This window comes from Cydia strobilella, chromosome 4 (assembly GCF_947568885.1).
Source record: "Cydia strobilella chromosome 4, ilCydStro3.1, whole genome shotgun sequence".
NCBI lineage: Eukaryota > Metazoa > Arthropoda > Insecta > Lepidoptera > Tortricidae > Cydia > Cydia strobilella.
The window spans coordinates 20,034,690-20,051,140 of record NC_086044.1 but is presented as its reverse complement, the minus strand read 5'-3'; the positions used below and the strand labels follow the sequence as shown (position 1 = coordinate 20,051,140).

The 16,451-nt window shown below is 39.3% G+C and overlaps 1 protein-coding gene across 1 annotated transcript in view; it reads right to left on the bottom strand.

Annotated features, from left to right (window-relative positions):
- Positions 1–16,133, bottom strand: part of LOC134740847 (patronin) — an 83,589-nt gene extending 67,456 nt beyond the window's left edge. Inside the window, exon 1 of the mRNA XM_063673498.1 lies at positions 15,939–16,133. Within this exon, the coding sequence (XP_063529568.1) occupies positions 15,939–16,052 (114 nt within the window). The 5' untranslated portion in view covers positions 16,053–16,133. The remainder of the gene's footprint in view (positions 1–15,938) is intronic.
- Positions 16,134–16,451: the final 318 nt, after the last annotated feature.

The following is a 16,451-nucleotide window of genomic DNA, read 5'->3' as shown; positions in this document are numbered from 1 at the left end:
GGTTAAACTGGTTAAACAGACTGCAGGGCTACAGGACTGGTTTAGTAAGCGATTGGAATAATACATTTGTATTTGTATCCACTCGGTGCTTAATTTTTGTGCTCCTATTCCATCGATCAGAACAGCGATTTCAGGCTTCAAATCATTGTTCGCCAATATTATGACTTATTGCCGACACCCACATAATCCGCCATTGTATCTTAGCTGATTGGAATGTTCAGAAAATTTGAATTCTCTTGTTTACAGGAGCGGAATGTTACATGATCGTGAGATAACTTTTCACGGCGCAAAGATTATGCGCAGACGACCGCAAATGATAGCATTTCACGTCGCGTGTCAAGTGATTATTAATTAACAATATGTTGCTAGTCGGCGCGGTGTGGTCGGGTGCACAACGGAATTTCAAAACATTTGCTCTGTATACTGGCGCAGGCGCAGGTTTCATGCCATCTGCTTTTCCAGGTGCGATTACCTTTTCTGTTTTGTCATTAACCACTTAAAATTGCTCTTATGTTTGTTCTGACAATAAAGTAATTTAATACTCATCCATTCAAGCACTTCCTGTGGCATAATTTCAAGGTGACTTCTACTTAAAGATAGAGATAGTCTTCCTCACGAAATCGCAATAAAGGAACAATACGTAACAAAGTCAATATACCAAAGGTGCATTCACGAGTTTGACAACAACGGAACAAGAAATGATTCACGACCACGGCTACCACTATATTGGGAAGGAGAACAAGTCAAACTGGCGGCGGATTGAAAAGAATTCTTCACGTCCGTCATTACATAGTTATACATCAATACATAATTCATCAGATGCACTCTACATGGGCATAGCAGCTAATTCTAACCATATGTTAGTTAGAATTACGGTGGTGCAAAGAGACCAATGGAATCTGTTTAATGACTTGCCCATACTGGTAAACAGGAAACTAATGTATTTGTATGTAGGTACCTGAGCTGGAAACAACATTCAATGACATCAATCTTGTCAAACGGCCTATTTAACTAAATAAATGGCACCTAATTTAGTCTCGATACATCCAAGCAAAACATGTAGGATATCAAACCTCTTTAAATGTCTATTGAAAATTAAAGAAAAGAATAATTATGTATTTTATTTAACCGGTCACCGAATATTTACGATGCCGCCTACACTTCACAATACTGTTATGCTTATGGTCGACATCACATATTTTCTAATTTACATGAGGAATATATGTTTAGTTTTCCACCTCCGCCGTATTCCGGTAAAATGTGTAGGCCTGAGAAATGCATACATTTCCCAATGGTTTTACAATAAAATACCGACCGTTGCTGAAGATACAATCGAAGCAATAACAAAACTTACTATGTCACTGTCTTTACGTCAAAATTTCGATCACCAACATCGAAAATTGAACCAGTTTTCGATAAGTTGCGTCCTGTGAGAGCTTTTATTGAAATAAAACCACGCGATTGGTCGTGTCCAAGTTGACAATTTATCATATTTGGGTTGCCTGGTGTGAGACAGGCCTTAGCTCTAAAAGCAATGCACTGATAACAGTCATCATAAAACCCATAAAGTTTCAAGGGCATTCCGGAAATGTAGCGAAACGTAACAAGTTTTCGCGGCTGGTGGAACTAATCGCACAGTAAATTAGATCTGTACAGGAAACTATAAATGATTAGTTCCCTGACTCATTGCAGATTGTATTTTTCGGTCCACCTGACTGTTGCTTAGTCAGTAATTTCCCTGAAAATTTAAGTAGAAACAAAAAAATATAATCTATAGGTAGGTCTACCTTGAAAATACAAGATTTCTACGTATTTAGTGATCGTGATCATTTGAACACAATAATGGAGTTACTAAAGGCGCAAGCCAAGTTTTTTTATGTTTGTTAGAAGGCAAAAAAGCCTAAACACACAAAACTATTTGAGCTAAGCGACCAATGAAGTCATATCATATGACAAGTATAAATACCGAACCCACGCAATCCTTGGAAGGAACCACACTAACTTTACAGCATACGTTAAATCTTTGGTTACAATTAAAAAAAAAAACAATTAAGTTGCAAAAACCACAAATTGACGTACCGTTCAATAGAACAAATTGTAATGATTCCTGCAAGGCTAAAATTAATTTTATAACTACCAGGACAGCAATTATTTCATACGCTAAAGCAATTATACATATGTATGTCGTTAGCTCTGTTCCAGCAAAAAAAACAAATTCATCCAAAAAACGACTAGTAGCCGATTAGAAGAAGAATTCTAATGACACAACGCGTTGACCACAGGCAAAGTTGATTACAATGTAAACTGATGAAAATTGTTTGTGGCCTTAGAGCCTACGCGTATTAGCGGAGCACTGTCAAGGTTCTATGATCTGCAAAATCGGCATACCTAAACAAAGGAAGTCGAATATTGTATTTTAAACAAAGCTACTAATTTTCATCACAGCGCATTTATGATATTGATACAATACTATACAATACTAATATTCTTTATTGCTCACCAATATAAAAAGGACATGACATACAAATTAAGCACTTAAACTATAAAAATATAATAAATAAATAAAAATATAAAATTGATAAGTTATTTTGAGAAATATTTGACCAGCTTAGTTCATTGTCAAGGCAGATAAAAACGAAACATGATAAGATATGACAAGTTATGATGTTGGTGATTTGATTTTCTAGTACTTTCTCTCAGATATAAAAGAGTAATATTCTAGCAAACATCCTTTATGGAATCGGTGTTTAAGAAGTAGACTAAGTGCCAGTTGCACCATCCGCACTTGACAGACTGATCAACGTCACCCGGCGCGCCGCGGCGGTTTACTATGAAACCTTCCATACAAAAAATCACAAAAAATTTAGCAAACTCTTTTACGATGACAAACAGTTTGGTGCAATCGACCCTAAGAGTACTTTGATCTTTGACAAGCGTTTCAATTAAAACACGTCTCGAAATTGCTCCTAACCCAAACATCTTCAATCCCAGAACTGGAAAGTAACATGTCCGGTCTGAAAATCACTCCACTGACCACTACATACCAATACCGGTAAACTTTTGTGACAATTTAAAACCTTACATTACAGCAATAATGTTCACTAGACTTACAGTCGCTAAATATGAAGTTAGTAAGTACAGTTGCAGTAAAGCGGTTTTCTTTATAGTAGCTAAGTATACATTCTTCGGATTATCCGCGATCCATCGTGTGACCCAGTTGGAGCGCGGACTATAGGCGATGTCGGTGAAAGTGTGAGATGCGCCTTGCGATGCGAAACAGACGATTAATATAAACATTTCGTAACCGTAAGTGGTAGTATCCACTATCCAGTACAATACAAACGTTTGGACGTTGAACCACGTGTAAATTGTTTGAAAAATGTTATGTAATAAAATAAAGTACCATCAGGCATGCCTACATTTCTTTCTGTTTAACCTTACTGGGTGAAGGTTTCTTGTTTATTGCGGCTTACGGGCCTTACGGCCTACATAAAATGAGGACTAGAAAATGGTCCCGGGTACTGACGTTGTAAAGCGGGAACCGGGAATTCCCGGTTCCGGCACTGATGATTTTGTATACTAGAGAGGACTAGCCTTGTTGTTCATGTTTGCATTAAGAAGACTCAAAAAAGCGTTGCGTTCGCGTTCGTTGAAATTGTTGTTGCTGTTGAGATACAATCGCCATTGACCATCGAGTCATTGCTCCGGTAGCTTCCGTTTTATGACCTTGGTCTGGTCACCATACACGTTAAAGCCCTATTCAATTTCACGCATAAACTGAAGCGGACACAAACGAGCTCGTTCGTTGCGCTAAAATAATGTTTGGCTAGTTACGGAATGTCGCTGACCTGCAAGTCCGTGCGATCGATACACCTAACTAAACGTTGAACAGATATTACTTATTACATAGGCGATTACGTCATGTTTCAATACAGGCTGTCAAATGTGTGATTAGAAACTGTGGGCTACTGAAAGTTGTCTGGGCAGGATGCGAGGCGGAAACGCGCGATGTTGCCAAGTGACCAACATTAAGAGGATGTGCTGTCGTAAAGTTTACAGCCCTAGACTAGACTATTAAAAGGTTTAGTGCAGTTGCAATACTTGCAGTTAACTCGCATTCCAACGCGTAAGTGCTACGGGATTTCTTGTACACACATCTGACACCTATAACAGCATATGACAACAACCTAGTGGTTTTAGGGTTGAAGAAAAAAACAGTATTATTATTTATTAGGCTGATGCTTACAGTTACAATTACAGTCTAATACAGTTTTATGGTATAGAAGGGCAAACTAGCAGACGAATCGCCTGATGGTAAGCGATCACCGTCGCCCATGGACACCATTAGGCCAACTTTATCTATTCTCCACTGCTGTGTTACCCTTAAGTCTCCCCAGGAAATTCTCCGACGTTTTTAAGGACTTTTTGATGAACGGTAATTCGGTTTCAGTTATACAAATAGCTGCAGGGCTGAAAGTGTCACTTATTTTTCCTAGTCGTTAAGGAGAGAACGACGGCAAAATGCGTCTTGATTACACGTTATTAAAATTCGTGGCACGGACGCCGGGAGCTACTTATGGCATGTCGTTCGAACGTTAGGTAAATATGGGTATAAGTCGAACAATGGTAGGCGTCGTCCGGCCGACAAGAGACATCTGCCTCGAACTTTAACTAGCTTGCTCACACGCAACGATAGAAAAAACGTGTGCCCCAGAATTGAAATAGACTGCAGTTAAGAAAGCAGTACTAGACACGTTATGATTTATAAGGCGTACCACAATTTTAGATCGACACGAATTCCTCTATGTGGATAAATCTAGCGGAGCATAGTTTCCAATCATGTTCGCGACTTAGCCATCAATCAACATTCGAGAGCGAAGACAACGCATTGTCTAGCTACGACACTCCATCTCCATACCCATTATTATAGACTACCATATGGGCACTGCAATGGGTGTGGAAGTCAGTCGTGTGGCGTCGTAGCATAATCATCGGAAAAATTGAATTATTTCACTTGCTTTTTCTAGGCTATCTCCATTTGTTCCCACAACGACAAACTATTCCTATGGCATAAAGCTCACTAGTAAACGAGAAGATTGCTTCTCCATTGGGAGGTGGCGCTGGCGCCCATTTTCTTCATAGGCTTCAGTGCTGAAAGAGGGCTTTAATAAACAAAACAAACCAATTTATAACATCACGTCACCTATATGTAATTAATTGATATCCATTCTCAAATAACGTTATACGTCACTGTGTCGGTTCTGTGCGTAAGAGTAACTTCAAAGAGGGTGGAATCAAAACATCATTATGGAAAAGAGACTAAGCCTCAATGAGCCGGGGATTGAAACCTGAATCGATCCTTGCTCGCAGACGTTCGCTGAATACAGACCTTATCGGTATACCAAATATAGAAACTGATAAACGTAGGTCGGATGTTGCTAAATTTGTACCTACTGCAGTCTTGAAGAAGACGTATTTGGTCACAAAAAATCTTGTTAACGTGTTAAAAAAGCTACGACTGAATCCGAAAGTTATTCGTCATTGAAGAATGCTTGAAAAAAAAGAATGAGCATTTTTTGCCTGCATTAAATTCTAGCTAGGCATTCCTACATCTTTGAAGAAAGTGAAGGTGTCATTCCGTTATGTAATAGCTGTTCCGAGAACGAATAGACGCAGACAATGTAATCAAAAGTTATATTTATATACGTATAGAATCGGTGGTCAATATAAATTAATAGCCACTGTGCTTTGCTCTCGAGAATTTTCCCACGAAGAGTCACATGCTGATGCGACCAAAAACTGTATCCGTTTTACAGTAAAAAGGACATAGGCTCTTTCGGTTTAAGAAGTCTGCATAGTTCGCAGGCCCGCAGTGTCGGCCGACATTCCCTCTTCCTAGGAATCTGGGTCTAGAGAGAATTACACAAGAATCTCGACATCTCTGTCGAGGATGCGTGAAACGACACTTTCTCGGGAGAGGATTTTTCCTCAAAGTAAACTGTGTGATTGTTTGGCCGGGAGGAATACGGCAGGGGAGACAAATGGGGCGTATTATAGACCACTTTTTGGCTTTGTCATTCCGTTTCATTTCCAATAAGGTATAGTAGAAGAGTTTTGAGAATTTATGAAATAAAGGTGGGTTCAGAGACTCAAATGTGCATAATTTCGTTAGAACTTTTATATGTATTATTGCCTTGATCTATTGTACACGAGATATCACCATGAAAGAGAATTCGAAAATGTATATTTATAACCTATAGTAAAAACTTAAAGTAATAGCCATTAATGAGCGAAAAGCGAGCTAAACAATTTCTACATTAACAGTTGTTCAAATGTAGTTATTACTTAGAAACAGTAATCAGCAGATTAGATCTATAATTTGCGCCTTTCGTGCGACAACGACCTAACTGTAGAGAGTGTACTAATAAGATACGCCCCTTCGTGTGAGGGCGGAGTGTTTTCCAGTCCACTAGCCACGATTAATCTCGGTCTCGGTGCTTCTATAAATGCATTAGGCGGTTTCTATTCCATTACAACGATGACATTTGAGCATTGTTTTCTTATGGTGTTAATACCGCCGCTATGCTACCATATCGACGACTTAGGGTTAAAATCAGTATCAGGTAGGTAGAAAGAGAAACTCAATTGGTCAGTCATAACAGTCCGAGCTGCCTTGCAAATTAGTCTGAAAACCATCTGTAATCTGTATTGCGAGAAGTTCGTTTCTAGACTTTCTACTCACCTATAAGATTACCGGCCGACTGGGTAAAGTACTTACGAATCTCGATATCATGTCATGATCAGTTGAGATCAAAATGTTTTGTGAATAGATAGAGAAACCTTGATCTTGGCCGAACGGGTGTAATATTCACATTCTCTTGCGAGTTGGATCGATGCCATCTTTCTGCCGTTTTATTGGTCTTTTAAAATATTTGATTCATCATTCTTAAACATAAATGACACATTCTTTTGTCAGTTAATAAACAAATAAATTTCCGTGATACGATAACGTAACACTGGTAATACTGTAAAAGATGTTGTATTTGAATGAATCTGCAATATGCCAGGATTGTTGTATAATATAATGCTCTCTTTTATATTAAAATCTTGTGATATATTATTTATGAAGAACCACAGCAATTTTCATAATGGGATATGAATGGTAACTTGGTAACGAACTAACGAACATTGGCAACACGAGTACCCAATTTCTGGCTTATATAGCTGTAAAATTTCCTGAGTTTGCCATTATCATTAGGATAAACATTACACGAAGACAATCTACTCGACAGTTTATCAAAGGCTCCTTCTCATAAAGCTCTCCATCTGTCAAACGCAGGAACCCGTTTGGCGAATGCAGGCCTGTTGCAGACATTTGTCAAACGACTATGCCAACTGTGGACTAATTTTAGCCCACGTTGTATTGTAGTACAGATGTGCAAACGCAAGGTTGGTACACACCTGTGCTGTAGCCGGGTGTGGAGCTTTGGAAGATAGTTTCTTGCTAAAATAACTGTTAAACTACTTATGGGTTCTTAGGGTCTGTTTTTATGATGAATAGGCAGGCGTTTGACCACGATCCCACCTGATGGTAAGTAAGTGATAATGCGGTCTACGGTGGAGCAGAGGTATTCAGATTATTTAATAAATACTTTTCTTATTTTATTTTTTATGATATAGAAGGCAAACGAGCAGACGGATCACCTTATGGTAAGCGATCACCGTCGCCCATGGACACCCGCAACACCAGAGGGGTTGTAAGTGCGCTGCCGGCCTCCAAGATAAGAGTACGCTCTTTTCTTGAAATTATGAAGGTCGTATCGGTCCGGAAATACCGCAGGCGACAGTTCATTCCACAGTTTAGCTGTGCGAGGCAGGAAGTTTCTGGAGAAACGCACAGTTGAGGACTGCCAACCATTAAGTGGTGAGGATGGTATGTTGGGACGATGGCGAAAAGAAGCGGAAGGGATTAATCCGAATTTACTTGGATTTGTGAGTTTTAATCAATTTTTCTTTTATTATACATAGTACTATTGGCAGGTTGTTTGATAAAACATACAATACACAATCGCTCACGTTTCGTAGTAGGGTCAGTCGATCACAGATTTCTACTACAAATTACAATTTTGATACCGACACAAGTAACACACATCCTACGTATTATGTTCGAACATATTTTACGCTAAATAAATCGTGAAATCGATAACTTTTCTGCGAATTCGATTCGCAATAAACATTTTTGCCAGCTAAACGATCAGTCGCGTCGCGTCGCGTCGTATTGAGCAGTTTCCAACACTACTTTGACAATTTCATTACTACGAACGACTCGATCGCTTTATTTAACATCACGTTTTCCAACCACGTCGTATCGTCGTATTGACGACTTTAAAAAACGTAATTACTAGCTACCTACATGCCGATATTGTCTGTGTTCAGTTTTTTCTTTGAGACGAAAATGACGAAATAGAACATGGAAAATGAAATTCTTCGACTCGATTGTAACTTTTATACCATGTGTTTTCATTTGTGCAATAAAGATTAAATAGAAAAAGCCCGCGGTTGTTTTATGCGATAAACGCAGCGTTAAACGCGATGCGTTTGCCGCACACCTATTTTACATTAGTTAGATAATCTAATGACACTACATTGTTGTACGTGGTAAACGCAATGTCATTTTTCCTACATTTTGTTGATCGCATGCGTTCAACGCGGCGTTTGTCCCATAGCCCTGGTCTGCAACAAACGCCGTAGGTAGGTAGGACGTACGAATGCTTACTAGTGCATTTCCATAGTAAGCAGTCGTACGTCGCGTACAGCGTCAAGCCGGGCCAACCACGGGCTTAAAATAAAATAAACGCCGTGTGGTTGCGTGCTGTGTCGTAATTTTCGTCACAAATGTCATAACAATTTTTTTAATACCACGTCGGTGGCAAACAACTATACGGCCCGCCTGATGGTAAGCAGTCACCGTAGCCTATAGACGCCTGCAACACCAGCATGCCGACCCTTTAAAAGCCTGTACACTCCTTTTTTGAAGAACCCCATACTGTAGCCCCTCGCGGAAACCCCGACATCGCTCATCTCACAGCCGAAGCGTCCGCGGGAGGTTATTCCTCTTCAACCGCACAGTACGCGAACTACGCGACCATTTTTGTCATTTTCCAATAATGACAAAAATGTTATGTGCATTGCAATAAAGAGACTAAATTATACGCTGCCTCGTGTCACGTTTATTTGCGAGACTAATCTACGCTCGGTTATTCCACTGATGAATGTCGCCACAAGTGAATGAAGAGAGAGGCCCATTCATGCGCTCAATGCTGTTTCGATAGTTTCGATACACAAATATATTACGACCAGTATTTTGAACATATGCCGATAGGCACCATGCCATAGACAAATAAGTATAATAACCTTAGTTAGAGTGCTCACTCCATATAAATATCGGTAAACACATATTATAATAAGTTTTAAGCGAGATTCGCTAATTTATTTGTAATAATAATTAAGCTTAACGTGTTAAGTTTTAGGCGAGATTAAAACTTATTATTATTAAGTAACGGTAGCCCTAAATGAAGTGAGTACACAGAGTATTCTAAGTTAACTTTTTGCCACGGCCATATTCGCAACAGTCGCATCGCTAGCGATGGTAGTATTGTACAGTCGCCATCAGACATATCGGAATGGCCGAGGTGCTCAAAAATATCTGAACACGCACTCTAACGCGTTGACAATAGAGGCGTGTTCAGATATTTGTGACCGCCTTGGCCGCTCCGATATTTCTGATGGCGACTGTACGAGTATGACCGATAGGAGTCGCTAATCGTGCATCAGCCATTCATCGATACTGAATGAATATACGGATAATAGTATCTGAACTGTGTAATGTTCATCGTGTGCGTTAGGTTAGATAGCACCTCGGCAATGTATGCCGTCCGGAAATTAATTTCACTTTTTACAATACTACCGCAGTACCGCATGCTTCCAAAAGGTGACATAAACCAGCAATATTTATTTCTGGGTTTGTGTAAATTTTAGGGTTCCGTACCCAAAGGGTCTGTCCGTCTGTCACCAGGCTGTATCTCATGAACCCTGATAGCTAGACAGTTGAAATTTTCACAGATGTATTTATGTTGCCGCTATAACAACAAATACTAAAAACAGAATAAAATAAATATTTAAGTGGGGCGCCCATACAACAAACGTGATTTTTTGATGTTTTCCGCGTAATGGTACAGAACCCTTTGTGCGCGAGTCCGACTCGCACTTGGCCGGTGTTTTTTTATTTAATTAGCACCTAAAACACTACTTACTTCTCGTGCACTGGACCAAGGTACAGTCAGTTGTAGCTACTGCTAATATTATGGTAATACCATCAAGCTGATCTGATGATGGAGACAGGAGGTTGCCATAGGAACTCTGTGTTGAAACAACGCAACCTAATTGTGGTTAGGGTTTTTAGAATTGTCTCGATGAGTAATTAGTTGCCTGTGGTAAAAAAAGTACAGTTAGCGATAAAAGCTTGTACCAATTGAAATTTTTGCCAAAAACTTATTATTTATTTTACAATCAAGATAAGGCAACCGACAAACATTTCGAATGAGGTGTAATTTACCTTAATTCGGAACTCAGTAATCAAGTTTTCCAGTAAGTGTAAGTATGCTAATGAGCTTTCGGTATTAGAGGATTTAGTAAAGCAAATTAACGCCGGCATCCCAACTAGATCTAATGGCAGAATGGCACCCGTCTCGAAATAGCGCAGACTGGTACATATTCATGTCATTTCATGTAGCCTATGTAGAGTAGATATTCGTACCTCCTGACTAGGTAGAACTATCCCATTTATGTAGGTATACAACATTCGTACATCATCGGAAAATAAGTTTCGAACAGAGATTGTAAAGTTCAAGGATAGAAAATCAAATCCAAAATTTGACATTTCAAACTCAGCCCAACTTCAACCTGTTGTCGGGTCTTTACGGCCCGACCCGAACTTTAAGAAACGTCAAATATAAGGTCTAGAAACGATATGGATAAGATACAACACACACATACAGTCTTTAGTAAAGAAACGACGCTTATCACAGGGAATTTCGTACTTTGACCCGTCAATTCCTATATCTATCGCTCGCGCGTTATTATATTGCTGTCTCGCCCATGGTGACGGCCGTCAATGACACTGTGCGAGCGATATAGCAATATAATTATGCGCGTGCGATAGAGAAAGGAAAAGTCCGACAAAATAAGCACGAACGTGCTGCTGAAATGGAGGGTATTTGGAAACTCCTTCACCTAATGGGTAAACATCTATCCTAAGTATCCTAACACCTTGACATTATGATTAGAATAGTCCGTTTCTATAGTTATTCTAGTTTACGTTACGATCTATTGTTATGTGATTGTTATAAACTAGACAGATGGGAAACTGGTCGGTGTACTTGACCAACAAGAAAATGCACCCTAGCCTGCAACCACAGCCTCTGTACAACCGCAAACATGCTACATTCCCGATGCAACTGTGCATATAAGAACTGCAGAGCACGGCAGACAGAGTAATTAGTTTGGATCTGAAATGCAATTCCCCTATTACATAGACCTAATGTGAAGGTTCACTATTTTCTAGCCAGAGCTTGACAATATTTAAGACTATTAAAACAATAACTATACAGGTCTTGAATTCTACAGTGAAATTTAAATACGTTATAAAACACGACTAATTAGGGAAACTAATGCGACTAATTTTGTCAGCGTTAACGCATAAATCTAATCTAAGAAGGCATAGAGTTCTATGCCACAGACTTTCTGTTACCTACTTATAGCTAAACTACTGAAGCAATTTCTATGACACCGTATTTCTTAACAGCTTCCTCAAGCTTTTTACAAACTTACGATTGATATAGGCTACTTTTTATGGAAATTTACCTCCTTTTAAACGACACAGACCGTATCCCATGCGGTCTATACGTCGAGTGTACGGAATGAAGCAAAATCACGGCAAAGGTACGACTAATTATTCTGGATTCTACGGCAATCCCCCATTAACGCGTCATATAGAGACCGCATGAAAGCAACCGCAACTGCCGTTACTTTCTTTGGACTCTGAATAACGCGCCGTATTATTGTTGGCCAACAGGCCTACATGGCACGTTGTAACATTTGAAAGCTAATATTAACCGATATTTCACTACACGAAAGCAGTATTAGAAAATATACAGGCATTTAGAAGAGCAAAGCAAAATTATCTAGACATTGCAGGTGAATGACTTTCTTTCTAGTCAAGAATGCAAGAGCATGTGTAAATAGATAATTTTGAACATATCGCCAGCTCAACAACTATTGATACTGATGGTATCGAATTATTTTATCGTTCTCTTGTATTGAGTTCTCTTTCATTTAAACTATCTTAGACGTGGAAAAAAGACAACTATAGCTAGGCCGCATCCAACTTATTGTCATCCATTATTCAATGTGAGAAAGACGATAAAAAACGATTGTTTGCCAATGGAATATTCAAATATTCCAACCGTTTATACGATTGTTCTCCACAAAGGCAATTTGTCCTAAAAGGTGGTAAATACTTCGGACGCTGGCTGCGAAATTAATTGTATACAAACAGTTTCCGAGGCGGTTGCGTGGCGTGGGCATATGTTGAAAAGTTCTTACAAGTTACAGGAAATTGAACTCTAAACCCATAACATTAAGCATGTAATTGCAAGGCAATAGTAACATTAACATAACAGTATAATGTGCATTGAATTTTAAAAGACATACGTCTTTTAATAACGACGCGGCAGCAGATGGCGCTTGTCAAGGATGTCAATATGTCATCAATGAAAATAGTTATCCGTTTGCTTTTTGCTATATGGGTGTAGAAAACGATAATTTTTTTGCACATACTCCACTACGTCTTTGTTTATCACTCCTGTGGCATTTAGTTAATTTTGATGTTTTTACGGTTCCGTATCTCAAAAGGAAAAAACGGAACCCTAAAAGGATCACTCTTTAGGGTTTCGTACCTCAAAAGGAAAAAACGGAACCCTCATAGGATCACTTTGTTGTCCGTCCGTCTTTCCGTCCATCCGTCCGTCTGTCTGTCTGTCTGTCAAGACCCTTTATCTCGGGAGGCGTGGAGGTATCGAGTTGAAATTTAAACCATATACTCAGGTCTACAGTCCCTTGAAGCTGTGAAAAAATCAAACTTCTAAGTTAACGTAAAGTACGGTCGTTTATGCCGCAAAAAACTTATATTTCGACATTCTCAAGGGAATCAAAATTGATAAGGTATTTCCCGTTGACCTAGAACTATGAAACTTGGCAAGTTATATAGTCTTACACTACAAATACAGGGGAAAACTTGTAAAAAATAAAAAAAAATTGTTAAATCTGTTCGTAACCCTCGGTGGGCGAGTCCGACTCGCACCTGGCCGGTTATTTTATCCTGAAAACCAAATTAAAATTGATATTGCTGACATATAATACATATAACTTAATATTAGTTTTTTTTATATATATTGTAATGTATTTTCTTTGAGATTGTGTAATTAATTTTGACATTAGCGGTGGTGTAATGTGTCATATAAATATATTTGCATGCATTATACTATGTTTTTATGTGCAAATAAACGATTGAATGATCGATTGATTGATTGATTCTTATTTATTTACATGCATATAATTGCAAAGAAACGCTTTCTTAATATCTCATAAAATAAAAGTCATATCCATCGTTGGTGAACATAAATCAAACACATGGTGGAGTGTTATGAAGAGAAATATTTGAAAGTCGGTTCGATGTCGAAATGGTCAGCATCAAAGGCCTCTGATTAGAAATGGATCGTTTGATTCAGTTCTAGGGCTTCGTTATTACGCAACTTATTTTGTTTGGGACTGTTACATCAACTGATTCATATCTCTAATAGCATTTAGGCGGATTTAACGCAAGAAGCTTAAAATAGGTGTTTGCTTAACCTACTGATCATAATAAATTACAAAAGTTAGGCATTAAATATGTTTGATTATCCTAGATTATATGAATGGAATCCACATCTATGAGATCTCATCTGATTTGCATTGTTAAGCTAAAATGCAACCAAGGCTCTATACATCAAAAACACATCAAACAATCAGAGTAAAACACTTTCAAAGACTAAAGGGCCTACGTAAAGCTCGTCGCTCAAAGATTTCAAATCTGTTTGAACTATGACAGAACTGGAGATGCGGTGAATTAAACACGGACAACCTTCCGGCAAGGTGATGCCCAAGATTCGTTGCAAAATGGAGATAGATGTGCCTACGTGCTACAAAAGTAACAAGGTCCGTGCCTTATAAGACTGTTGTGGGCGGAAGCCAGCCCGACACAACGAGCCACAATAAAACCGTGTTGAAACACGAATGGCCAAAGCAAGGACCGACATTTTTAATCCAAAATTAAAAATAAACTAACGCTAATGGCCTGCTAGGAACTAAATTAATTTCATAGGAGTTTAAAGGTGCACGTAAAACGTAATTTAGTTTCTAATTAACTGAATTGAAATATAGATAGCGAATTGCCTTTCATTTCGCACTTTCTTCACTTGTATAATTAGGCTGCTAAGCTCTTGCTTGAATATTACGATTTCTGAATTCGTCATGTTTGTCATTGATACAAATAACCTACAGATTGCAGCCTAAACCTGTTGTCGTCCCACTGGTTTAATATTTATCAAACGAACATTCCGATACTACGACATACCGTGGTTTGACAGCTTTTGGGCGTGGAATGTTCCAAATCGAGCCAAGATTGAACCAATTGAGATATTTTAAGAAATCCGAAGTAACGGATAAAGTTATAACTATTACCTGTCGTTACTCGGCAGTCTCGACGCGTTGCGAAAGTGAAAGATCGATTTTAACGGCAAATTCAAATTGGGATTGTTTTAATAAAAAAGCTAGCGGGTGGGAATGGAAACTGGGCTGAACAATCGGTCTGAAATACTCTCCATTCCGACGGCACACCATTACGACGCTATTGAAACACTATTTCTACCACTCGCTTTAAAAGGGATGTAACTGCGTGTGAACTAGTCCTAGTCTTACTCCCCTTTTCAGTTAAAATGTACATTTTCTCTATACGCAACGTCGACTCTACCAAGTTAAATAATTTTCTGGCCGCTATCTCAACTGTCAACAACAAGGTACACGAGTAGGTATCAATCGGAAAGTACTTACGCGTACGACATCGTTCCCATTGAACACACATATCAGAGGCGACAACCGTACCAACGACAAAACGGTCAGTCTGAACAGATACTTCAAGTACGCGGCCACCATAGTAAACACAGACGGTTTTCGACAGCACGTATCGCTGAGCAAATGGAACATAAGTTTAGATTTAATTTGCGGCTTGGAATATAATTAGGAGGGTAAAAAGCGAGTATAAGCACTAAGATCTAGGTCGGTAACCGCGCGCTCCTTTCCATCGGGGTTCAACGAGGCGTGCTGAGATACAGCCACGGTCGGCTGGCCCAACCTTGGCCATCCCGTTCATCCTGAATGACATCACCACCGAATATTCCGACCGTATGGTGAGGCCAAGGCCAGAATTTCGATCGATGCTAATAACAGCGGAATATTAAAAAGGAAAGGCAGATCGACGACCCCTGGTGTCGCAACTATGGCCGAACTGATGGATTTGCTCGGTCCACAAGCTATTTGTAGCAAAGCCAAACTTAGAAACGTAAATCATTTTACGACTCCACTACGTTTACATGTCCAGTCATAAGTCGCTAAGTTACGGCGATCGCACGGAACTTTCTAAAGCTCGCCAGCGATAGAATTTTATTGTTCCCGCTCCGATAGCAATCTGTACATTCTTTCATTATTCGCGTCCATCGTTATCTGAGTATGCAGTTATCGGACACATAAATCGGCACACCTCGCACGATACCGTCGTATCTTACCGAGACGGCGATGGAGGCGCCGGGTACGGCGGCGGTCATCTCATGGCCTTCAGGAGCGCTTAAGAAGCGGCGCAGGGTGCCGTATCCTGAGGCTGAAGCGACCATGGCCACCATAGTTCACGGCACTTCACTGGCACTGTGTCATCACTCGCGGACGCGCACGCAGCACGCGCGCCGAGGGTCTACTGAGCGCGCGCTCTCCCCACCGCCAAGACGCTCCAATAGTTTGTTTAGCGACATTAGATAAGTGCGCTTATAATTGTACTTCCGTTGCCTATTTAGAGACATCCTTACACATAGGTGTTCTAGGTCTAAGAATGAATTCACGTTTTTAACAGCAAAAATATTTGTGAAAATCTAGATGAATTGGACTTTCATGAAGTATTACAAAAATAAAAATAGATATTATTGAATTATTTTAGGTGAATAATTGTATTATATTTGTGTCAATTACTAAAACTTAACAAGTTTTAATAGAGTTATTTTATTAGTAATTACGTTAACTATTAAAAC